This window comes from Labrus bergylta, chromosome 20 (genome assembly GCF_963930695.1).
Source record: "Labrus bergylta chromosome 20, fLabBer1.1, whole genome shotgun sequence".
Classification (NCBI taxonomy): Eukaryota; Metazoa; Chordata; class Actinopteri; order Labriformes; family Labridae; genus Labrus; species Labrus bergylta.
The window spans coordinates 11,962,966-11,989,207 of record NC_089214.1 but is presented as its reverse complement, the minus strand read 5'-3'; the positions used below and the strand labels follow the sequence as shown (position 1 = coordinate 11,989,207).

Below are 26,242 nucleotides of genomic sequence, written 5' to 3'. Positions count from 1 at the left end.
CACACACACACACACACACACACACACACACACACACAAACACACTAACCCCTACTTAGCTTTGAACTTTAGATTGACAGCTCTGCAGGTAAAGCACTCTGCTTATCGCTGTTCTCAGCCACTTTTTCTGTACAGCAACACGTTAACCTGTTCCTTTTTTTTACACTTTGTACACCATCAAGAGGCTTTTCTACACCGAGCATGTCACTTTAAATCACTCTTACGCGCCTCATGCTTTTACAAACGATACTCCATGTTGCCTGAGGATGTCCTGGTGTTCTGGTACCAACGAAACACTCAATATGTAAATCAGGGTACACGTGTCAAATTGGAAATACAATTTTTATGTGTATTAGTAATAGGAGTATCAAATGGGTGGGTGAACATGTGGGGAGGCATGTGAGAAATTTCATGGAGTGGGGGGTTTTTGCTGTGTGAATGTCCTCTGCATAACGGCAATGAATGTATAATTTAGTCCGCAGTAGCCCTCCCAGCACCTCAGTTGCAGACTCGTCAGCAGTTGTTGCGTGGTTCGACAGGTGCAGTGAAGCATCCAAACATGGGAGCCACTTCACTAAATACACATGGCCTCTGTCTGATCCACTGAATATTCAAATCATACTTTTATTACAAACAAAAGCACATATTGACTGAAGTCAGACCCAGAAACAAATTTAGTCAAAACGCTCACATGCTCATCACTTTGTCTTCCTCGCCCTCTCTTTTAACCTGTGCTTAATCACTGCAGGCAAATCTCCAACACAAACACAACTATATTGTCAATGCAGGTCATAACACAACCTGCAGGCACAATGAGGGACACAATGCTGGCTTTTGTGACACTTCCCCCACTTTTCTCTTGCAAATATTGCCCGGACAACAGCACATCTCAAAGATAACCTGAGAGAACAATAACCGGGCAAATATTGGTTTTTAGCTGCTCGATGTATGCTAGGCCCAGACTCACGGTCTGAGAGAAGTACACCTGGAGACATTTATTATGATGGATACTTTGTGGTTTGGCTGCAGAAAATTACAAAATAACATTTTAAGTATACCTAGATGATTGTTTTTCTTGTTTGCAGATTTAATGGTTTGTAGATTGGTGTGCAATAAAGCAGAACTGTGTCAGTTTAAGTGTTTTCCTTAATGAGGTCATGTCAGGTATTCACTTTCATATTGTTATTATTATTATTATAACTATGGCTAGATGGGTTTAACTTTTGTATGTACTAAATTCAATGTATTTAAAGTTAGTTTTCTATTCAAATCAAAATTCAATCAAATGTGTCTTGTTTGTTTTACTGATGATATTCATATATTTTTCATTTAATTCTCATGAATATTACCAATGTGGTTTTGCTCCTCGTCGTTTTTTCATTGTGTGCTTTTTTTCCCATTCTTTTAAAAGCACTTTGAGCTGTATTGTTTGTATAAAAAGTGTAAAACAAACAATGTTTATTGTAAAAATCATCATTATCTCAGCATGTTAGCATGCTAACAAGTGATGAGCTCTCAACAAAAGCATCAAATGCAAAGAACAGCTGAATATGACAGGAGTGTCTTAATGGCCAACCAACGTGCACTACCTATATGTTCTCGGTTGCAGGAACATACCATGAAAAATAAATAAATGATCTGTGGCAGACTGAAAATAACGTAATTGTGTTTTGCGTAATGTAATTGCGTTTCGCTTGTAGCTTCCTCAGGTTAGGCTGCTGAGGAAACACTGAGGAAGCTACAAGTGAAACACATTGTTAGCTCACAATAACATACAGTTCAGTTATTTTCAGTGTGCCACAGTTTATTGATTTATTTTTCATGACAGGAGTGTGTTTAGTTTTGCGAATAGGGCACAGTATATTTAGTTATTTAGTATTGCCAAAGTGACCCAGTTCAACCAGTGCATCAGTGTCCACATTCAATAACAATACTACAATAGTTGTTGAGATATTTCCCGAAAAATTCAATCTCTGTGAAAAAAAAGTCGTAGGATCACAAAAGTCCCAATTTATCCTCTTTTGTGCCTTGAAAATGTTTGAAAAAACAACAAACCTGTCACCTGTTGTTCACAGACTGAGTGTCCTGTATCGACATACCTTCTACGATAAAATCTAAAAGTCGGAATCTCTATCATGGCTGTAAGAATAACCATTTTGTGTGGCTAAAGACAAGTCTCCATTCTCAGAAGATACTTAACTCCCATGATGATAATACTGGTAGACACACTCCTATAATCCGTAGTTAATGATATACCTTATCTGATAATCCTGCATGATAAAGATTCTCTGTGGAATATTCTTTAATCCCCTGATCAACAAGAAGATCTTACAGGTTTTCTTTCTTTCTGTCTCGGCAGGAGAGACAACAACAGGAAGTAGGGGATTTTTTCCACCACACAGTAAACGTTTGATAAATGACATAATGTGTAATGAGCAGCTGGATGATTTGCTTTGCTAAAAATGTTATTTCAACATAAACAGCTCTGCAAATTATTATTATTTTTGTGGCTAACTGTAAATTAGCCACAAAAAAAACCACACACAAACATGTATACCCACTCTTGTGTCCTGGATTAAAAACTCACATTTCAGACTTAATCCATTTATACTCAATTATTGTGATGGAGGCAGAAGTATCATATTTTCTGCTAAAAGAATTGCAGGCAGCCAAATTTCCTCTCACATTTCAACATGGGCTCGCCTCAGCCTCTGTAAGAAACATCATGATTGTCATTCGGTCACAAGGGGCAGCGTCTTTGCATTAGGAGACAGACTGGGTAATAGCTCGCTCCCAACACTATTTAAAGCCTTTTTGCTGCAGTGAGGAAAGCATCCAGAGTGCTCAGCTGGACTCCAGCATCACACAAACACAGTGAGTAACTACTTCTTTCACTTTTGGTGTTCATCATTTATGTATGAAAAACTTTAAGGTTGATCAGATAACTAATGAGCGTGATATTTTAACTTTATGGGAAACCAGTTGAAGTTTAAAGTGTTACTGAAGAAACTAATCTCACTTAATTTATTTTGGTTGTTTTTATTAAACTTACTTATTAAGACAAGTTTAAAGTAATATTCAACAAGTGTCCACATTAAGGGAGGTAATACACTTCCTCATTGTTTTTTTATTAGCATATACTTAAGTTTCAATTTAAGTTTTAAATGAGCTCAAGTTTGACATCATCATAATATGTGAAGACATTATTCACTAAGTTTTAAAGAACTTTGTTATTTTTATTCCTCTTTATCTTTATTATGAGTTCATAGGAGTTCATAGAGTTCATTTTACACATTTTTTACTTAACTGCTGCAAAAGTATACTCAAGAAAAAGACCCATCTATCATACCATTGTGATTGATCATTGTATATATTTAATTTTAATCATCAAAAAAATGTATTTTTAGATGAGAAATATCTCAGATGTGTCTGATAAAGTTCCGAATGTCTTTCTATTTGAGAAATCCGAAAAGCTTTGTATCACAAACATGTCATTCTTAAATGTGTTTGTCCTCAAGTGTTTGGTAAATGTGTTTACCGCCGACCATTAGTGCTCTTCCTGTATACTATCCGTCTGCAAACAGATGACTGTCAGGCTCAATTACACAAACCAATGACACTTATTCACCGCTGTTTTTCGGAAGTGATGCGGAGGATGACAAACAGAGGATCATTATCGACTCCGTAAAATTAGAAGAAAATGTAATCTCAAATTCGTCATGGACTGCAGAGGAGTTGAAATTAAATTTTGATTAGCATTGTGGTTGACACTTGAATAAGCAACAGCCTGAACAAAGAATCAACACAAGTAGAATATTATAATATATTGACAGCTGATGATGTATTTGGTAGATTTATTCATTTCCAGCATGAACTGAATTAGATTAGAATCCTGGTTCATTTTCAGCCTCTCCTGTAATATAGCCATCTATAGTCTACATGTGTATCTAGAGTATGAACCTGATTGACAAATGTGAGCAACACCTTGACTTTATGATTCTTTTTCTTTATTTACTGGTAAGACAAATCCATTAATAATCTGCAGAGCAGCCTGTAGAGAAGTGAATTAAATTGACTGACACGGTGACCACAGCTCAAAGAGGTTAGAGTTAATTATTGATCTTTTATCTCAGGAGAGTTGAACTGCTTACCTTAGAGGAGCTGGCATGAGATCAGACCGCTTTAGAACCTCAATCCAGGTGAACTGAGCCACAGCATATTGTTTAAATATAAATGAAGTGACAAATGTTAGTTTAAAAATGACTTCCATCAACACAGGGTAATATTTTGTTTTACCAGTCACAGTAATAATAATAATAAAGTAGATTTATATAGCGCTTTTCTAAATACTCAAAGACGCTTTGACAGGAAACAACAACAAAAAACTAAGCAAAAAACTAAGAGAACAATATAACAGAGAAGTAATGTAAAGGAAGGGGGATAAGAGTCAGTGGTTGTAGGCAGTGTTAAAAAGGTGAGTTTTTAGGGGGCCAGTACAAACACAATACATGGAACCCCAAAGAGAATATGTAATCATTTGCTCACGAAAAAAATGTCAGCTCTTATTTGCTCTTCTCATGCCACTGAGTCGTCCCTTAAACGATATCACAATTACAAGGTCTCTTCTCAATCTTGCTCACCCAGGATCGCCTGAGGACACCTGGGACCAGCTCGAACAAGGCGCCCCCCCAGCTCCACGCAGATAATTGCTTTCTTCAACAGAGGGGCTTCAACCTCCAAACACTCGGCGGATGTGAATGCCCTTTCGGGTAAAGACAAAGTCATCTGTATCCCCTCGTGGCCAGAGCAGCGTATAGCTTAAAGTATTATCCTTAAATTCCTATAGCTTGTAATGCAGGACTTATACACAGTTATATTACTTCCTTTGAACTAAAGTGGATTTGGCTTTTGTTTCCTGCATGAAGATATATCCATCCTTTGACGTCACCCTTTATGTGGTCACCCACGGTTCATCTCCACTGAGTGTCACCTAAGTGATGAACTTCAGCAGGGAGGTGACCCGGCAGACCAGTTGTTATACGTATGTGATCGAGGATGAGGAACCAGCCCTGGCAAGCCTTAACGTGTTCGAGGTGAAGTTGTCTCCAAACTGCATGGAACACATTTAAAAAAAAAAAAAAAACATATATTTCTTAAAATAAATGGACACAAATCAAACTGGTGAAGTCTAAAATGCAGCATTTGAATATGTTGTTTCTCTCTTCAGAAAGTGCTTATATTAAGAGGAGTTTTCATGTAGCACCCTATCTGTAATCCCTGCCTATGTAACCTAATGTCATTACAAAGAGCTGAAGAGACCTCATGACAGCTCTAGTGTTGTATAATAATCTGACATGAGTTGCAGGAGTTAAATTTAGATTGTTCTGGCCAGTAAAAAAGAGACATTAGGTAATGTTTACTATTGCAACAGAGCAACATACTTAAAGCTGTCATTGCTTTTAAAAAGGCTTTTAACCCAATTATCATATAATCTGTGGTCAAATCTGATACATACAAATGAGTTTTCTGCTCTTCTTCTATTAAATGACATTCTGTATGATCGTCTAGTTGGCCGAGAAGGGTGACCTGGCTCTCCTGGAGAACCTGGTGAGGAAGAGCCCAGAGGTCCTGGGTGAAAAAGATGAATTGGGAGCCAGTCCCCTTCATCATGCTGCCGCAGGGGGCTACGTCAACCTCATCCAATTTATCACAACTGTCATGGACCCTCAGGGTAGGCACACCTCTGTCATCCATCATAGATTTCACTTACACTGTAAAGATATATGCATCGTAAATAAATGTATAAATAACTGTAATTGGCAGTTTGTTTGATAATTATATTACAGATGCATATATCTACATGGGCAGTTTCTCATAAGTGTGTGTGTGTAAGTGCATGCATTCCTGTATTTAAGAGTGGAACAGCTGTGATGAGCAGGGCAACGTGCCTCTGCACTGGGCAGTGGAAAAAAACAAGCAGGAGAGCTGCAGGGTTCTGCTGGACCTGGGAGCTGACCCCAACATCCTCAACACGGCCCTCCTGTCCCCTCTGCACCTGGCTGTCAGCCTGGGACACAACAACCTGGTGGAGGTGGGGAGGCTGATAGTGTCCAGCTGAAATAACAATTTATATCAAGTGGATTTACTCAAGAGTTTTTGTGTTTTCACTAGCTTTTTGTAGATGCACCAGGCGCAAATGGCACATGCCATACAGTGTTTGTTATTTCAAGGCAGGTTGCAATTTCATGCAAAGTGAAGGGATGCCTTTTTTTGTCTATGTAATAACATCAAAGAATAGCACTGAGAAAAAACCCCAAATATGATTACTGTTAGAGTATGTACAGCTAATTTATGTTTATACCTTAAAGCTCCAGTTAACATCTTTTAGGTTGTGTTGATATGTGCGCCCCCCTCCGACAAAGTAGGACAATCTATTTGCAAATAGTTCTCTGATGCACGAAAATATATATTTTTCTAAGTTTTGATTGACAAAAAACTGAACTCACAAGAATACATGAGCTACAAACTCCACACAAGACCTTCAAGTAAAGGACAAATAAGTTCAGTGTTTTTTATTTATTTTTTTTAGGATTTTTTCAGGCTTTTTGTGCCTTTATTGGACGGTGGATAGAGTTGGAAATCAGGGAGAGAGAGTGGGGAATGACATGGAAAGAAGCAACAGGTCGGAACAGGTTGAACCCAGGCCGCCCGCTTGGAGGACCACAGCCTCCACACGTGGGGCGTGCGCACTTACCACTGCTCCACCAGCGCACCAGTTCAGTATTTGTTTAACTAAGAGACTTTATGAAAACTTTGGAGCGACAGAAAAGGGAGCGAGAGCAGTCATTTCTGTTTTTACTGGATGGAGGGTAACCTTTAGGGAAGGCAAGCTGGGGATATTTTAGTCTTTAAATAAAAAATATCTAATTCTAAAAAAGTCATACAGTTGCTGCATTTTTTGAACGTGGGGGGAATATACAGTATTTTCTGTGTTTTTAGGTGAAGGTTATTGCTTTATAATTCTAAGTTAATCAGATGGTCTAGAGAATAAATGCAAATACCATGGCTTCTACTACTTTAACTAATAAATAAATCAAATCAGCACAACTTACCAACAAATAAGCTTTCATACAATCCCCAACCCCCCTAACTCATGTCTATTCCCTACTGAAATGAATGATGGCAGGCTAAAAACTGTAATAGGAGGTTAAAATGGCAGTATTGTTATCTCATCACATCTTAATCAGCACATGAACTTGTCACTTGGAGTAGCCACTTCACTCCAAAGGCAACTGACAACTTTTTTACAGATCTGAAAAAAAAAAAACCTGACTCAACTTTCTACTTGAAAAGACCTTGCCCTGTCGTCCCCGTAGCATTTGGCTGTTTTCCACAAAGTGACACAGAAGCAGTATGTGAGAAGATATAGGAGGACACAGGGGTGTTTGTAAAAGAGAGTTGAGGACAGAAAGAGGATGGACTGTTAAAGTTTTTATCTCTCCCCCCCCCCCCCCCTGCAGCTGCTGCTGACCTACAACGCCACAGACTGTAATCTACAGGGAGACCTTGGGAACACCCCGTTGATTCTGGCCTGCTCCATCAATAACTGCGAGGCGCTCAGCATGTTGGTGTGTACAAGAGTGGTGCATCCACACTCATGTATTCATTCTGTCTACCTGCAGCAGCCTGTAAAGGATAATGTCCAGCTGTACAGGACAGATTATGTAGCTGTTCTTTCAACTGAATGCCAGCCCTCTGCAGCTTTGTCTCTGACAAAGAATCATCTCTGTTTGTCTTTCTCTCCATCCATTCTCCTCTCTGTCAAAGTTAACGCATGGAGCGCGGCTCTGCCAGCAGAACAAGCTCGGCCACTTCCCCATCCACGCAGCTGCCTTTGCAGGTGCAAAGAAAGCCATGGAAGTGATACTGAATGCCGGTACGTCAACAGGAACCATCGTTCATAAAAAACAATTGAGAATTCTGAAAAGAAAATGAAAAGTTGAAACAAGGCCGAACATCATTCAATCGTGATTTGTATAGCACCAATTCCTTACAAATTTTATCTTGAGATACTTGACAAAAAGTACTCTTTGTTATATTTTATTATTATTAGGGCCATACAGCACATTACACTGATAAATATCAAGAGAGTTCACCTCAGCCATAACAAAGCAGAAGAAATGCTTGTGCGACTTCATACACAGGCCAGATGCCACAGACTCAAAGTGTGTTTATCCACAGTGGGAGGTCTGTTTGGTAAATGTTGTGTTGGTGGTGGCAGCTTTAGTCAGAGCACAAAAATATTTAGAATATTTCTGTGAATGCTCAGCGAGGGGATTAATGAGGAGCCCACCATAAATGAACACAGTTACTCATTACTATCTTCAACACAAAAACCAAACACCTAAATAATGAGATCAAACAAGGAAGGTTTAAGATGGAGACCATGGATATAAAATTACTTTCAAAGCTTGTCTGAAACAAAAGCAGACGTGTATTGAGTTTATTATTCAGGAATTTGTTTTTGATTGTCTGCTGGCAGGTGGGAAGTTAGGCCATGAAACTGAAGCTCACATCAACTACATAGACAAGTCAAAGAGCAGCCCCCTCCATCTGGCTGTACGTGGTGGAAATATTGAGGCCATCGGTCTGTGCATTGCTATGGGGGCCAAAATTGACCAACAACAGGTACTAGCAAATATTTATTTATAAACAGATTCTGAATTCAAAAACACATTCTGTAAGTTGGCCACAACTTTTGGTGTCGTCAGGGTTATGTTAGTGTCCAGAGTAGCATTGTTCCGTAGCTTTCCTGTGACGCGGTTTGTTTGCAAGAAAAACAGTTTGTGGGAAGATCTAACTAGAGTCCCAGAGTCCATTGGCCATGTTAGACAACTTTTTAGAGCTTAATTTATCTCTATAAGAAGGTGTTTATTTATGTGCTGCTTACAGTTGGCTCATAGACGACATTTTTCCACCCAACTTAATTCATGGTAGTTACTTGTGAGACTGTAAACAATGACCAGCGCTCAAAAAAAGTTTTGAAATGTGTTGGGGTATTGCATAACTGAATTACAGCTGACACAGTCCTGAAAATTGTCTGTCTCCCAGAGACTATCCTCAGCAGACAATATCCGATGGGTTTTGAGATTGCTGATTGCCTTAGACAAAAAAAAAATCCACCATGTAAATATCTATTTTTGTTGAAAGTGTTAAGAATGCCAAAGCTTCATTTGGTTGTCACCACTGATTTTCCTACCACTCTAAACATATTAGCAGCTGGAAGCTACGGCTTCCAGCCATTGCTAATAATGTGACATCTGTGCGTGCAAGCTTTTTCATATTTGCATTGTTTATTTTGTTCAATCTAAATCCTATTTGCCTACACATGTTAAGCATTTCCCTGGCAAATGGTCACAGTCTCTATTGTTAGAGCATGTCAATCTTATCATGCCAATCTAGCAGTTATCGTTACAACCAGTCCTGGGGTAGTGGCCAGAGCTGCAGCAGGAGTAGTGGGTACTGTAATGGATTTGTTTGGCTAAATTGATACAAATTACCTCCACAAACACAGTTGGGCTGAGTGGAGCTATCACTGGCCTCCCCCCCTCTGCCAGCCCTGGTTATCTCATTAGGCCTGTGTTATAGCCCCCAGTTCAGGCTTCACGCCTGGGAGATACTCTACTAATGTTACACTAGGGAAGTGTACAATATGTATGTGTGTAAGTGAGTATTATGAGTGCCTGTATGCATACTAATTCATGTTCTGCTCTGTCTTACACAATCTGTCACAGTGTCTCTGTATGAAGCAGACATAATCATGTCTGAAGAGTTCCTGAATATTCATAATTTTTATTCATTATTCATCCCTCATAATGTTTCCATGTTTGTTGGATACAGAATGACAGGTCCACGCCGCTTCATTTGGCTTGTTCCCAGGGTGCTACCGAGGTAGTCAAACTGATGCTATCCTCCATTGACCAAGTGGAAGACATCATTAACCTGACTGATGGTGCAAATCAGACCCCCCTACACAGGTGGGCTCATTCCTATCTCTACACCCTTGTTCTCGAAGTAGTTCTTTGGTAGTCCATTGATACTACTATCCTATACTATGATATCCCTGCCATTCATTTTACGTGTTGATAGACACTAAATGGAATTGCCTTTAGTCGGTTATTTATCTGCTAATTTGACTTGATACAATGCATTCTGCTGATTTTCCTGAGTGGACTTTATATCTGAGTTTTACGATTACCCTTTAGAACTGACATTTTGAGGAACGACTGGCTTTGTTTCGAGCTAAAGCAGCAATTTTGATTATTCATTGGGTACCAACAAATAAGAAACAGCAGCTATCGTTTTCAACCAATGCCTTGCAACATTTTCTGCTCGCTAGCATAAGTGTTAGCCAGAAAGTTACGCCTTCCCTCTCGTATAATGTAACTGATATGGTAATGTTAGCTAGGATGCTACTGAAGCTATACTGTTAGAGCTGTTGTCTAACAGTAGCTAATGGTTTATCTAAGTTGTTTTTTTACCTTGGTCTTTGCAATTACATTAACAAATACTGCTAACCAACTGAAAGCCATCCCAACAGTGTTTTGGGGAAAATGTTGCAGTTACTGAGAGTCCAAATACTATGGGACAAGCTGCTATATGTTTTATTGAACTATCCAATCATATTTCTGACATTTAATATACATCAAATAATGAATAGCTCCACAAATATGATGTAGAGGATGTAAGAACAGATTGGTACAAATATTGACCCTAGCCAGTTAGTGACTGAAAGCACTAAAAAGCAACTCCCCAAGCCCCCAACACAAACAAGGAATGAATCTCACTGTGCCTTTAAAATGAAGAACAAAGTGTTCAAGAAGATTTGTAATATCTTCGGGACTCTGATCTGCTTGCTCATGCTGTGAATAGACCAATCTATCTGCATAATATCAATAATCTGACAAACAAGAGGGGCATAGATATAAAACTCTGGGGTATATGACATGTTGACTATTGATTCTTTAATTAGGGGCCAGATATGAATACAAAATTAAGCTCCAACTTTGGTTTTATCTGAGAGCTATTTGTGTTGTCAGAGACATTCTGAAAGTATGACCTGATACTTAGACAAGAGGAGAGGACAGATCTATTTAACCCAGTTTACTTTCTTTTCAACACAACAGCCATGCTCTCTTCTTTCATCAGCCCCTTCAGTGAATTTTAGCTAGCCTTTAGAATTGTTCAAGTCTCTGCAGAACACCATCCAGCCATGTAAACATTCTTCTTCCAATTAAATCATTATCTTTATGCAGATTGTAAACAGCCTACCCGTTATCAAAATGCATATTTAAAGGGGAAAACAATCAGATTTGTAATATCATGCTATGACCAGGCAGAATTAAAATTGGATCCTTATTTGACATCAGATGGTAGTTGAGGCCTTGGCACACATATCACGTGTTGTGTGGCTGGTTTTACAACAACTGTGTTTACTCTTCCAGGGCTACAATATTTGACCACGCTGAATTGGCAGAGTACCTAATTTCTTTGGTAAATAAGGCAAACACACACAAAACACATCCCACAGCTGTCATGCACATGGCATCCCCACCCCCAGTATCAAGGACTGTGTTATTAATCTATTGCCGTAATTGCAGGATCTAGGCCTACAGCTAAACTATATCTGCAGTTTAAGACACACCTTTTGGCTTGTTGTAGATACTATCCATTTGATGTTGACCATCTGCTACCATCTGTTACACTTCACAACTCGTTAAGATAATTAAGTTGGAAAAAGCTGGAGTCAATGTTTAATCTTTTGTCAGCTCATTTTGATAGCAAACACTCCAAGAGAAAATACATTTTGAGTGTATTTAATTAAGAATGATCTCAGCAAACAGCAAATATGAAGCTAAAGCTTAACATCGAAGAGATAGCATCCTCATTAGCTGGTGATTCATAACTGTAGTCCTGTTAACAGTGTAAAATAATAATGTTATTTTGTTCTTACATCTCCCTGTTTGGCTGCTTTGTGACCCTACTTGTTCTTCGTTTCTAACATTAGGCCATTGCTAGCTTGGTTAGCGTTAGCTGCGGTTGCTCGACTGTGATGTAAAACTTGTCAGTCTTAGTTTACAACAAATTAAAGAAATGTAATCTGTTACAAGCTAATGTTCATGCTAGCTAATAATTTTCTCCTTTGCCTGGCAAATAGTCCATTTAGTAGCATGCTAATGAGCTATAGAAGCTAATGATTTAAGTTTTCTACATTAGCAAAGACAGAATAAAAGTTGAATCCAGTCTTTACGCTTCTACTCGTGTATGATGTATTTTTTTCATGGAGACTAAGCTTAAAGATCTTAAGCTTAAATTAATATGCATTCATACACTCCTACATTTCTGATGACAACAAATATTTACATTTAATTTCATCAGCCACAAACTTTCTCTGCACGCCTCATATTACTCATTATTCTGACATCATGAGAGACTAGGGGTTCCTTTGGTGTTTGTTTTATTAACTCCATTTAATTAAACTTGTGCGATAGTCCACTGTGTATAATCTATAAGATGTTGCTTATTCCGCCATAGCCCTATTTGTTGAAATAATTAAAGCATTGTGTGTCCAAAGAAACTGATAGGTTAATCAATGAGGTGTTTTCCCCCCTCAGGGTGCAGACCTTAACTGCTTTGATTGTAAAGGGAACTCTCCCTTGCTGCTTGCTACTAGTTGTGGAGCATGGAAAACGGGGTCTCTGCTACTAACTAAAGGTAAGCTACTGTGCTGTACTTCAACACCAGCATGGCTTGTCTAGTCTGTAAACTGCTCATTTTAAGAATGCATGTTTCCTTTTAAATGTCTTTTAGGGGCAAATATCAATGTGAGAGACGGATTTGGCCGTAACTTCCTCCACTTGGCCATTCTGCAGCCTAAAGGTCTGAAAAACCTCCCAGAAGAAGTACTGCAGGTACCCTCAAACAATCCTGTTTGTGACTCATTCAGTTCATTGTATACTTCTAAGACATAGCTTTCATTAAGACTTGAATTGAATAGCAAAACCATCCTTGATGAATTTGCCTTGAGCCTAGTTGCACACAGTAAAGGCCAGCTGATTAAGTTTATTATACTCTATAACTAATCCAGATGATCCTTGAAAACAGTGTAAGCTTTACCTTAAGCCACAATGATGCCTTTAAAATGATCCATAGAGGATAGCTGATATTTACACTGGGTATAAGATACACACATAACTCTGATCAAACATTGTTTCACTACATTAGTTTTAATATAATCTCTGACGACGCGCAATTTATATATGTGTATAACTGCACCAATGGTTATATAATACGTGCCCTTTGCTGCATGACTGCTGCAGCCTACTTTGTTAAATATGCATATTACTGTATATCATAATGTATGAATACATAAATGTGTTAATAATATGTCTGACTTCAGCATAACAGTGTGAAGGCACTACTGAGCTGCGAGGATAACGAGGGCTGCACCCCGCTCCACTACGCGTGCAGACTGGGAATCCACGACTCGGTAAAGAACATGCTGGGCCTCTCGGGGCAGGTCGGCCTCGCATGCAAGTCCAAGGACAAGAAGTCTGCACTGCACTTTGCTGCTCAGTGAGTTCGATTGGTCCCTGAGGGCATGACTTTCCATACCAATGGACTAAATAACTCTGATCTGACCTGATTTTTTCCGCTCAAAGTTGCACAAACTTTGCTTATTTGATCAAAGAAGTACCAACGATGTCCCTGCTTATCAAATTGTCCAGTGAGGAATGAGTGTTTAACCTCTTCCTTTCATATTGGTTTTGATGTGTGTTTTTTTATAGCTACAATATTGAATTAGCAGAAAAACTGCAGCCATCAGTTTGTCAGAAATGTTCCCATGAATCCCCCTCTATGACCATTAAAACAGAGTTTTAGAAGGAAAATATAGCTTCTGTACACATCTTCCTTGTATTAAAAAAAAGAAATCAATTTTCATGAGCATCTTTAGAGCCACCTTCTGTCATTGTTATTCTCTAACAAGTGTGTATTATTGATTAGTGATACCACAAGGGAATGAAACTTAAATCAAAAACAGCTCCATTGAGAACTTTGACTTACAATCTTACTAAAGCCAAGACTTTTATCTGTATAACTGAACAACACTGTTCAGATGAAAAATGAGTACCTGGCTTCATTTGAAACTGTTACCTCACTGCAGTTTTAATCCAGTGAGCTCTACTCAAAAGCCTTTTCATGATTAATTGATGTGACATACCTATTATACAGTGACCCCTGAGGAACTGTCACAAGAATAGAATTCAATTAGCAAGGCGCATGTAAAGAAATGTAACCAATAGTGTGAAATGAGTGGACATTCAACATCATTACTATTGATTTTTCTATCATGTACACCTCTTTCATTAGAGCTAGAGGGCAAATGAAGGCCATGGTATGATATCATGCCTTAACTCTTACAGACAGCTCAATCTCTTTCCCCACCAATCCCACTGCACTGACACAGAGTGCTGCTGACCTTCTTAAAAGGTTCAGAGACAAAGAAAAATCACAGCACAAGCCAATGTGTCACTAATCTGATCTTTCGGTGTGCTACACCATTAGTCATTTACATTCCCAAACACTTTAAACCTATATTTTACCTGCAGGTTCAAGTCCTGCAACAGCAGTCGCTGAGCGAGATACTCAATGGCCAAGATGAACCGTGCTCTAACTGGTCCTGGCCTCTGGCTTTGCTGTGCTGTAGGCCGTGCAAAAAATACATTTCCATTTGAGAGATCAGCAGATCATAAGAGGGAGAAAAGTTCCTTTCACAAGCTAAAGCTTCAACTCATCCCTCTCTTCTTTAAGATATGGGCGCATCAATACATGTCACAGGTTACTGGAGACCATCACGGACTCTCGACTGCTAAATGAAGGGGATGAGCGTGGCCTGACTCCTCTCCATCTGGCTTCAAAGGAGGGACACATCAAAGTGGTACAGCTTCTGCTGCGCAAAGGAGCTCTCTTTCACAGGTACACTCAAACATGTGTGTATGATAAATCATCTAAACCGGCATGTAGACTGATAGACACTACAGGAAGCCTGAGATCCTGTTTTTTAGCCCTAGGACTCGACAAATGCAAAATGCATTAATATTATGATAAATAAAACAAAAATAGTCACACCCTCAAAACTAGATACCATGCTACTCCTTGCTACTTTTGTTGAGTATAATACACGTTAAAGATTGAACCTTGTTGGTTGTACTTGTGTTTGTCTTTTATTTTTCAGTGATTACAAAGGCTGGACTTGCTTGCATCATGCTGCATCTGCAGGATACACTCAAACTATGGAAGTCCTTTTGTCAGCCAATCCGAAATTAATGGATAAAACAGATGAGGATGGGGTATAACTTTCTATTTCTATAATATTTGTTGTGATTTCTGTGTTTGCAGTTCATGATGAGCTGTGAGAAAGAGTCTGTATTGATCCTGTTTCTGGAAAATTGGATTGCTAAAAAACTACATGTGATAGGCATCCCCGTTTTACAATAAATGCAGATTTTCACTTCTGTCATGTCTTGATACACCAGAACACTGCACTCCACATCTCAGCGAGAGGGGGTCACGTGGCTGCAGTCCGGCTCATGCTTGACCGTGGAGCAGTGCTCATCTTAAACAAAAATGACACGTCATTCCTCCATGAAGCTGTGCAAAACGGGAGGACAGATGTTGTCAATGCTGTGATTGACAGTGACAGGTACGTGACTAATGCAAGTGACAGTTCAGTAGAGAAGAACACACTTTCAATAGATCTTGCACTGCAGTTTATACGCCATGTATTCATCAAGGTTGTGCTGTGAAAACCGTGAACCTTCAAAACCTCAACTTTTTTCTGGCTAACAAAAAAATAACCTGTCTTATGCTTCGTGGCTCTGCAGTGCTGATGCACTTCAAACTACATGATGGTTTGAAGTGTTTATGTGCTCTAGGGGTTGGAAGCTTGATAGCGAGATCTTAAGATGTAAATGCCTTTTTTGTATTTGCTGTAATTTGAGCTGTGGAAGAAGTAGTGTGGATTTCTGTTTGCCACAATTTCTTTTTATAAATTCCAATGGGTTGACCATCATTTTTAAAGGTTAAACTTTAAGGCAAACTGTTCTGTTAAATTTGTTTTTGTTATTTTCTTTCTTACAGATTGTCTGAGGCTCTGAGACTGTTCATCCCTGGCTCTAGCCAGCGTTGTGTCATACAAGATATGATTGAATTTCTTCCTGAAACATACAAGGTTGCAACTAGCCAAGGAACACAATATACAGCTCCTAAATATGTGCTCACAGCAGACCTAATAACTTTTGTTTGCAGTTCATTTTGTATACACTGTTCACATTTAGAATAACTTTGTTCCTCGTTGATGGCTCTCATTTCGGTCACTGTGTTTTTTTGCTTTCTGTAACAGCACCTTTTGGACAGCTGTGTGAAGGAATCTGATGACGACTACAACAGTCCCGACTATCATGTAGTTAGACTTCGAGTTTAACAATTTGAAAATAACAGTAATCTTTATTGTACCCAACAATCTAAATCTAAAACAAATTCTTTGTGTAATGTAGATCGAATACGACTTTGGATTTCTCCAAGCTCCTCTTATTAAGGTGAAGAAGTCAACTGACAATATAACGAAGACTCCTCCCCTGGCTGCACTGAACGTAAGCAACTTTTAGTGTCCTTAAAAATCTTCTTTTTTTTTTTTAAAGTTCACATATTATCCTCCTTTTCAACAAGTTTAAACACGTTTTAGAGCTCCCCAAAACATGTCTCTGAAGTTCCTTGTTATAAATCCACTCTGATCCTGTATTTTATCATGTCCATAAAACCCCTCTATTTCAGCCCTGCTCAGAACAGGCTGTTTCTGTGTCTGTAGCTTTAAATGTAAATGTTCTGTGTCTGACCACGCCCTTCTCTGGAAGGGATTGGGTGGCTTGGGCTTTCTCACTCCGCGCCTAGTTGTTTACGGTGCAAAGGCGGACTCAAAGGGCAGAAAGAACACCAAGCTGTGGGAGCGTCGCCCACCTGGGGGAGAGGTTATTGCCCTTTGTGATGTCATGAAGGGAAAAATAACCAAACGGCCTGTTTGAGCACACATCTTCTGAAAAGTGGAGCAGACAAAAGATGGACAAGATTTTCTTCATTTCATAATTGGGGGGGTTTGTAGACAAGCTAGGGACAAGCTAAGCTTCTTCAGTCGGATTTTAAAAAAACACAGCTGTAGTCAATCACCATAAAAAGAATCTCACTCTGTGGGAAACACAAACATAAACTAGCTCTGTCACCAGCTAATGAATGAGCCACTGATGTATACCAGCTTTGACAACTTGTCATTTGCCAACCCCGAGAGCTCCACACTTTCATACAAATATGGTCACTTATGGCTCCAGACAAGCAAAGTGATGAGAAAAAAAAAAGCCTGACTCAAGGCATCATATATAGGCTACAGTTACAACTCACCCCAAAAGGTTTGTTTGAACTTGTGTCCCACCTCTCATTAGGCAAATAGCTAATCACACTTTTAGATAATAGGGTAATTCCTAAATTGTCCAATCAGATTTCAGGGGTCCATGCCATTCCAGGCCACCCCTTAGACACATCCTGCAGCTAAAGAGAAGCAGGAGTAAGAAATAACCCTGCCACATATAGGCAGGTTTATTGCTTACCTTTTCATCATTCCTGTCACATTGTTATCCTGAATATAACAACAGTTAGTTTACAATAGATTCATTCTGCATGCAAATGTTCACAGATGTAATTTCATGAGTCTACAGAGTCTTATTAGATGACTTGTAGCTTGCAGCTTCTTTTAATACACAGTTGCATTAAATTATTCTATTTGTTAGCAAAACAAACAACCTCATCTGCCATTATTTGTTAGAAACTCCTCATGGCATTTCTGTGCCGGCTGATGTCAACCTACATTATGCCCGTGGAGATCAATAAGATGTATTCACTTTTAAATCTTTTAGGCTCCGGCTGTCAGGCTGCCTGCAGAAAATGTGCAGTTAACATCAGGCTATTTCTTCTGTTTGTCTTTCGTCAGGCAATGGTGCAATACAACCGCATTGAACTCCTCAACCACCCTGTCTGCAAGAAGTACCTAGCAATGAAATGGTACGTGTATATGTGATTTAACCCCTGAAAGGAGATTTCTTCTTCTGATATGTTGCAAGAAAGATCACTTATCATTTAGAATGTGTATCTTTAAGGTCTTCAAATGTAACAGGTCTGTCTCTTTCTTTGTTCGAATCCTCAGGGTTGCATATGGGAGCATTGCTCATGTGATCAACATGTTCATGTACCTGTTAGGCCTGCTGCCCCTCACTCACCTGATCATAAATCTAAGGCCCACCCTGAACACCACAGATACAGGCGAGCATGATATCGTCATGGTTCCCATTTCTTTCATTGAGGTACTAATGACAGAGAAGATCTTTATAAAAGCTCTGTAGCTCTGTTTGTTTTTAAGTTCAGAGCCGGAAACTGTTCACCGCTGTGCAGACTACATGAACAGAAACACAATATTTTTCAGTGTTGTTATCTATGAAGATAAACTACATCTCACTCGTCTTCATTTCACAGCAAAGCTTGCTCCTGTCCCTCTGCATGGTGATGGTCGTGGTTATGAGCATCTACGCCTTAGTGAAGGAAGTGGTGCGGATATTGGAGCAGGTACGGTAACTCACATGTCGTTACCTCAGATGAAGCATATGCCAATAAATCTGTTGAGCAGCAGGTCCGTGTGGACGCTTTAGCAATCAAGCGTGATGGATGGAGCAACCTCTGATTTAAATGTCACACGAATGACCACAGTCAGAAAGTCACCTCCAACCTTCAGTCGTTTTGGTTATAAGTAGCAGAAAGTTGGTCTGTCGAAGAGTTTTGTGACTTAGCTGTTTTTTTTTTCTTTTCTTATCATTCAAAAGCGATGGAAATACTTCAAGGATTATTCCAACCACAATGACTGGTTTTCAGCCATCTTGTCCCTCCTCTTCATCGTTCCTGTCATCCTCAATGTAGAGGGTTCTTTTCACTGGCAAGCAGGAGCCCTGGCAGTGTTGAACTCCTGGGTCGGATTTCTCCTTTATCTCCAGAGGTACGTTCCAATCTAACTTCAACAAACTATTTTCAACATCATGTATCTTCAAAGTGTTGAAGACCACTAACTGCTTTGATCTCCCGTTTTCTCCAGATTTGAGGGCGTTGGCATCTATGTTGTGATGTTTGGGGAGATCATGAAGACATTGCTGCGTATTGTAATGCTCTTTATGTACCTGCTGTTAGCATTTGGTCTGGCCTTCCATGCCCTGATGCTCAACCGGGTAGGAAAGGGGGCGGGGAGCACATTCCTAAAAACACTTAGAGTTTAAATCCTATTGAGTCAGCCCACTAGGCACCAGTGATTCTTACCACTCAAGTTTAATGGTTAACCGCTATCTATCTGTCTATTCCTCTATCTTCTAATCATGCAGAGCATAGCACTTGTTTTGAAGCTTAATCTATGCAGCATTGGAGTTGGAATATCTAGAGTATCATACTGTATGGTATTGTATCATGCTCTGGACTTATGTTACATGCACAACATGTTTTGTATTTTGGTGGACTCTGTTTACAGTAAGATCACACACAGTTCTACAGTGATCTACTGTCTTTAAGAAAATTGACAAAGTTTTGGTTGGTTTAAACATTGGCATCACACCCATTCATGTCTTACTATTATGGGTTGTTATACTGATCTTCAGAAAAAGCACAGGCGCATTTGAAATAAACAGAGATGAAATGTGCTTCCTTTTCTACCCTTAGAAAGAGTTTGACAGCGTGCCGCTCTCAGTGATGCAAACCTTTGTCATGATGGTTGGGGAACTGAACTACCAAAACAACTTCCTGGAACCTTTTCTGAAGAACCAGCTTCCTTTCGGCCTTCTGACTTACTTCATTTTCGTGAACTTTGTTCTGCTCATGCCGATCCTACTGGTGAACCTGATGGTAAGTATTTACGGCCATTTTAAATCCACTACTTGAAGACATCAGCATCTCCAAAAGCTGCATGACTTAATGTGATGGTTATAATGGTTCTTTGTATGTTTGGTTGTGTTGTAGATCGGTTTAGCTGTTGGAGACATTGCTGAAGTACAAAGAAATGCAGCCCTAAAGAGAATAGCTATGCAGGTATGTGGAGACAAAGTGATTCTGGTCCTAAAGCACTTTTTTAAAAGTAGTAACAAAGTAACAAAACCCCAAATATAATTTTAGTAGTATTTAGATTTGAACAGATAATACATCTTGTGATGATACAAAAGACATTAGTTGGAATATTGAGTGTAAATGGTGGGACAGATGCATTTAAAAATGTAAGTCAAGACATTTGGATGGCTTTAAAATGTTCTTTAAAGTATAATTCATGACTGTATCTCTGAAAATCTGAGCCCAGATCGACCTCCACACTGCTCTGGAAGACAAGCTGCCTTATTGGTTTTTAAAACGAGTTGACAAGCCCTCCCTGATCATCTACCCAAACCGCAAGTGCTCCAAGGTAGGTGACATATTTTCTATAATAGTTTATTAGTAAAACATTCGATGTGTCCTTTTTTATAGTAATATTTCCTTCCTTTTCTCTCTGCCAGCGCTTTTTTGTTCACCTTTTCATGGGTGATGCAGAGACACAGGAAGTGTGGAGTCGTGTGCAGGCCAAGTCACAGCGCTGCTCTGTGATACAGAACGAGCTCGTGAAGCAGAAGAAAAGGTAAAGCACAAGAGGGTGAACATGTCGATCCCATGTGAGTTTTATTTTGTTCTGTGGAATCATTAAGTATCCAAAACATAAGGAATCCAAAACTGTGGTTTATCTAACAGTTGAATCGTAGTTTTTGATGCAACAGCGGCCCCTAGTGGTCACAGAGAAAGAAGGCCTGTGACTCACTGTCATTCCCTCAATGATAAGCACATGGAAGCACTCAGCGCTTTAGACACCTGATTACAAATCTACTCAAGCTTATATCGAGTCCACGTCTGACATGTTCCTCTTCAGGATGAAGGAGATGTCAAGCATGATGGAGAAGCAGCACGACCTCCTGAAGCTCGTCATCCAGAAGATGGAGATCACCTCAGAGGCCGACGAGCACGACGGCCCTGTGAACGTCAGGGGCAGCATGTGGCCTAGCCTGAGTCAGGTCAAACCGAAAGGACACAGTGTGTCTCGCTGGGTCCCTCTGATGAAGGCCATCGAAGCTCAAAAGAAATGAGGAGCATCAGACAGATAAGAAATATTTATAAAGTAAAAGATATAAACTAAAGAAGTCTATTAATCATGGCATGACATACAGAATATATTCAATAATTTAGAGATTTAAAACTTCATCTACTATATACAGCTTCTGTAACTTGAGTGCTCTTGTTAAGGGGGCTCATGCAGCTTTTTTCCGTTATGCACACATGTAACTGTTAATCTAATGCTGCTGTGTGTGTCTATGTGCAATATGTCCTCTATTGTGTCTTAAATATGACTTGTCATGTCTAGTATTGCCTTGTTTCATCATTAAACATGTAAATTATCTAAAAAGATACAAAACAAAATCTAGTCTCAGCAGTTTTTTTTAAAACAAGTTTGATTTTGTAATCAAAAAGACTAAAACTAGAACTGTAGGATGTGAATGCTAACAGTTTTAATGAATTGAAATCAAGGTGAAGGAAGCAAAGAATTTCTCCAGGTTAATAAAATCTTACATCAAGACGATCATATTTGGACAGTTGTCAGGACCAACACATGAAGATATTTAAACCCATCAGTAACTGTGAATCACTGAGATTGTTCGCCTTGTCACAACTTTATTTAAGTCTTTAAACATTGATGTATACAACTTGTAAACATGTTGACTGATTCTATGACAATCACAAGACTTTATTCTCTTAGATTAAAAATGACACCACTCCTTTTTTAAGGTTTTAAAGATTGAATCAGAAGTCTGTGGGTTGAGGGTTGGCTAAAAGTAAGTCATACATGAGTAAAACGTTCTTCTATATATTGCCTGGATTAATGCTTGTGGTTAAATGTCCAAAAACCTTGACGTATTTTTCCCTCTTATTTGTGCACTTGAGCAGATGTGTGCACTTGAGCAGCTTCATGGGAATCAAGGGGAGGTTTTAGAAAAGTTTCTGACATCATCAGCCTGCACCTGTCCCTCTGCTTCTCCCAACACTGGGCCCAGATAGAGGTCACGACCCCTGAAAGTCTCTGCTGATTGACAAATGCTAGCTCTTCCTTTAAGTCCAACTTTCAAGTGATATTTATTACTGTTGGGCCTGAATTTAATTACTCCCAGGGCTAATACTACAACCATGTAACCATCAATTACAGTCATGTTTTGGACAATGTTTCGAGCTCCCTCTAAAGGATGACAAATGATCGCTCTTATTTGAACCCAGCTTGCTCTGCTGTTGACAATGAGCGAAGCAGCAGGTTGAAATATATGTCACAAATCCACTACCTTCTCCTCCTATGTACAAGAAAATGACAGTTTCTGAAATGAAGAGTAAATCCAGCCGCAGTATCCCTTAGTGTGTGCCTTCAGGTGTGTCAGTCAGACCATTGGGTCTGCTGATGGATGCAGTGACAGGGGAGGACATGGCACCCGGCCTGAAGCTCCAACCCTAACATTTCATCCTGACACAGGATTGAATGTGTCATTCATGACACATTCAAGGATAAACTCGGTGAAAAAATCCCTCAAATGTCCAGCTGATGTCAGGTCTTGTGAAAACGGCATAAAGGAGCTGGATATACAGATATACAGATATAAAATACAGTTACTTGCATTTTGATGCTGCAGAAATCCATTTTATCATTATAATCAAGCAACACAAAGGTATAATACATTTTAAAACTTAACATATTAGTAACTAATAACTTAAACCTTACAGGGTATGTTGAAGTACAGTACAGCATTCAGAAGAGTTTTGAATGCATTTTCCCTGGCATGACTTGCTTCCCAAATCCAGCATGGATTTCAGCTGCAGTTGGGTATTTCTTGGCAGAGTCTAGCTCTTATAATAAAAAAAAAAAAATCTTGATTTCACACATATTATGTGGAGTAATAGCTATCAGGGACTTGGGATTTTCTGGGAATATGTTGAGAAAGCAAAGGGGGGGTTCTTGTCAGAACTGTAAGACCACAGAAGTTTCCATTTATCCAGAGATACTGTGCTCACACGCTTCAAAGCGCCCTTATAGTTTGGATCCAAAGCTTGTTTTGCACTTTCTGACACACTCTTCTCCTTGTGTTTGTCTTTGGTTTACTTGAACAGATTTTCTCTCTGTTTACTGTTTCTCCGAAAGCTTTCTGTCAGTGCGGTATCTCTGCAAACACACACTGCACTCAAGTAGCTCTGAGGCTCGGAGCAATCTCAGTTTTATTCCAAACTTTTTTCTTTTTATCTCAGTCCTCACAAAAGTGTTCTACCCTGTCTGATCTCTGTCTTTCGGTTCTCTCAGAAAAGTATAGAAAAGCAAAAGCTAAAGTGGCCACAATGCTCTGTAAAAACATAATGTGCTTCTGTGGGAAGTAACATAGTGCCTTTCTTGCTTCTGCCACACCCTTGCCATGCCAACGCTCCAGATGTCATGGGAACCGATAACAGCTGGTGCTGGTGCAGGCAGGCTGCGTGTGAAAGGCCGCTCCATCTGCAGAAACTCAATCCCTCTGTGAAAGCAGTGGAGGATTAGGCACTTTTGATAAGGTCATCAAGACATTTCTATCAACTTAACACATCTGTGCGACCAAAAGAATTATTCAATATTAATGTGTGTTTTCTGAAGTAGCTTGTGTCTATGATTATATTCTCATATTTTGAGCAACATTTGAGAGCATTGTCTGTGTTTCAGGGAATCAATCCTTGCAAGTAATTAATGATTTCATCATGTATACATCCCACTTGATTTAACCACGATTACATGCACAGATTAGTCTCATTATCAAGCTGCAGATGAGAAAATGAAGTCTTCAAAGGTAAACACAAGAAGACAGTTGTGGTCTGGCTGAGGTCATGGTGGCTTTGGGAAAAGGGGGAGGAGAGAGTTTATGAAAAAAACTGTACACATGCCAAGTCCTGGACACTTAAATTAGAGGGGCGGCAAAGCAAGGGGGGCATGCTTCAGATTTGGAGAGAGGTGCAATTTCAGACTTGACCCCAGGAAGTTGTTGCTGTAACACTGAAGACATAACTTGTAGGATTCCGTAATCGAAGTTTTAATATGTCAACAGTTTAGCTCACTTGTCCAGTTTTCCAACAAATCGCACGCTTAGAATCTAGAACTTCATTTACTGCTGTCGTTAAAAAGCCACTCGTGTGCGCGACAGAGGCACAGGTGGCGCACCATGTCCACCGGCTCTGCAGCGAGTGATGCTGAGGACTATGAGACATGTCACCGACGGACTCTGGAGAGGAAAAAACACAAGACAACCTGCTACAATCTCAACCGCTATTCGGATGAGGAGTTGGAGGGCGACGCCGTGGAGGGTCGGACGAAGCATCCTGAGCGCAAACTCGCCAACAAAGCGCACCACCAGAGGGACGCGCGCCAAACGCAGAGAAACGCGGCCAACGCCCGAGAGAGGTCGCGCATGAGAGTGCTGAGCAAGGCTTTTTCCAGACTGAAAACGAGCCTGCCTTGGGTACCTGCGGACACCAAACTGTCCAAACTGGACACGCTGAGACTCGCCTCGAGCTACATCTCTCACCTGAGACAGCTACTGCAGGAGGAACGCTTCGAGAATCGATTTGCGCACCCTGTCAACTTGGTAAGCAGATACAACTTTGTAAAAATTGAGTCTTTTCACCTACGCAATCAAAGTGTTAAGCCTAAATATCTCAGTATATTGAAAGACCTCTAGCTGTTCATAAACTTGAATATAACGGTTTCGTTATGTGCTGGATGTGTTGCTTTCCTTTCCATTGAACCTTTTGTTTTTGCCCTGACAGACTTGGCCTTTTATGATGACAGGACGATCAGAGGACAGCCAAGATATCTCTTCTACTGTAAGACTGTGTGGAGCTACAGCTTAGCCCTCCACCCTTCAAAAGTAGAATCCTCTTGTCCAGTTAGTGGCCATCTTTGGATAATCGTCTACATATCTGTGGCTCAGCCTCAACCTGTCCACCCAGAAAAGGCTTTGAACACGACCTTTGACCCGGTTTGCAAGAACAACAAAGACAGTGGTGGAATGGTGTTTTCAGATGTATTTTCTTGTGTGCATGTTTGCTGTAATAAGTATTTTGCCATGTTTACACTGTGTGTAAGCTCATTTACTTTTGGATATAACCTGATTTGGATTCACCATCAACTTGTTTTTCATCTATTGACTACTACTTGATCACGAACTTGATGTATACTTCAGTTAGATGAGCTCAGTCATCCCACAACTCAATATTTTCATCTCTTGTGCTTCTCTGATTTGTAACCAGCAATATAAGCTGTAGATCTACAGTATTTATTTTGTTTGCATTGTGGTTAATATTGTTGCTATAAAATGATTCTGACAGTGTGTGTCTTATGTCCGTGTGTTCAATCAATTCCAAACTTTTGCAATTTCCTTGGTTTCCATGAATCTCTGCAGCTGAATCTAATGCTCCAGTAGCTGCATCACTCACTCATATGTAGGTGGTTCCTGCATGTAACCAAGCTCACAGTTTGCATTTTGGAAGGAACCTGTTAACAGATGGATATTCTGTCATTACGTTAGTTGGGAGCATAAAATCAGATGTAATGCAGATGCAGCTGTGTGTGTCTTTGCCATAAAGCTTTCTGCAGGCCGTATTTATGATCATTAAAATCTCCAATAGAGCCATCAAAATTGTGAATTCTTCACACAAACTCAATTTGATGAGCTTTGTAGATTTAGATGCAATGAAATCATCTAAATCTGTACTATATCACATTTTGTATCGACAGCAGGACTCCAGAGATCCAGAGCTGCCACATCAGACTAGCTGCAGTTGTTCATATTTCAGTCAAAACAAAATCCTTCGCTAAGTATTGGTCAAAAGTTCAGGCAGAGGCAAAGCTGAACCCCCTTTCTCTCTCTCTCTCTCTCTCTCACACACACACACACACACACACACACACACACACACACACACACACAGCCAAAGTTACACACATTCTGACAAACATCCACTCTAGAAAGTTTAACAG

At 39.7% G+C, this 26,242-nt stretch overlaps 2 protein-coding genes across 4 annotated transcripts; both read left to right on the top strand.

The window, feature by feature from the left end:
* The first annotated feature begins 2,752 nt into the window (after positions 1-2,752).
* trpa1b (transient receptor potential cation channel, subfamily A, member 1b) lies at positions 2,753-21,646 on the top strand. 3 transcript variants are annotated; one of them, XM_020645110.3, is made up of 29 exons: positions 2,859-2,874; positions 4,645-4,769; positions 4,926-5,093; positions 5,569-5,731; positions 5,916-6,091; positions 7,521-7,628; positions 7,828-7,936; positions 8,543-8,688; positions 9,901-10,037; positions 11,505-11,553; positions 12,675-12,774; positions 12,871-12,971; positions 13,460-13,635; positions 14,872-15,036; positions 15,296-15,410; positions 15,597-15,763; positions 16,201-16,291; positions 16,463-16,522; positions 16,617-16,712; positions 18,098-18,168; positions 18,311-18,467; positions 18,637-18,726; positions 18,981-19,150; positions 19,247-19,376; positions 19,858-20,040; positions 20,155-20,223; positions 20,486-20,587; positions 20,679-20,797; positions 21,083-21,646. In XM_020645110.3, exons 3-29 carry the CDS (start codon positions 4,998-5,000, stop codon positions 21,294-21,296), a joined length of 3,360 nt encoding a protein of 1,119 aa, XP_020500766.2. In that variant the 5' UTR covers positions 2,859-2,874; positions 4,645-4,769; positions 4,926-4,997; the 3' UTR covers positions 21,297-21,646. The 3 variants fall into 3 exon arrangements, with proteins under 3 accessions (XP_065805132.1, XP_020500766.2, XP_020500773.2); XM_065949060.1 differs by lacking the exon at positions 4,926-5,093 and having other exon boundaries at positions 2,753-2,874; XM_020645117.3 differs by lacking the exon at positions 2,859-2,874 and having other exon boundaries at positions 4,654-4,823.
* Positions 21,647-21,780: 134 nt separating this feature from the next.
* LOC109993530 (transcription factor 21) lies at positions 21,781-25,594 on the top strand. The gene is made up of 2 exons (XM_020646518.3): positions 21,781-24,848; positions 25,030-25,594. The coding sequence occupies exons 1-2, from the start codon at positions 24,426-24,428 to the stop codon at positions 25,111-25,113; spliced, it is 507 nt and encodes a 168-aa protein (XP_020502174.1). The 5' UTR covers positions 21,781-24,425; the 3' UTR covers positions 25,114-25,594.
* Positions 25,595-26,242: the final 648 nt, after the last annotated feature.

What these genes read in the sequence shown, in the direction of transcription:
- trpa1b (XM_020645110.3), top strand. Translation starts at nt 4,998, where the DNA reads ATGAACTTCAGCAGGGAGGTGACCCGGCAGACCAGTTGTTATACGTAT. An exon ending in TGGTGCGGATATTGGAGCAG is followed by an intron (nt 18,727 to 18,980) that starts GTACGGTAACTC and finishes ATCATTCAAAAG; the next exon opens with CGATGGAAATACTTCAAGGA. An exon ending in TTTCTCCTTTATCTCCAGAG is followed by an intron (nt 19,151 to 19,246) that starts GTACGTTCCAAT and finishes CGTTTTCTCCAG; the next exon opens with ATTTGAGGGCGTTGGCATCT.
- LOC109993530 (XM_020646518.3), top strand. Translation starts at nt 24,426, where the DNA reads ATGTCCACCGGCTCTGCAGCGAGTGATGCTGAGGACTATGAGACATGT. An exon ending in TTGCGCACCCTGTCAACTTG is followed by an intron (nt 24,849 to 25,029) that starts GTAAGCAGATAC and finishes TTGCCCTGACAG; the next exon opens with ACTTGGCCTTTTATGATGAC.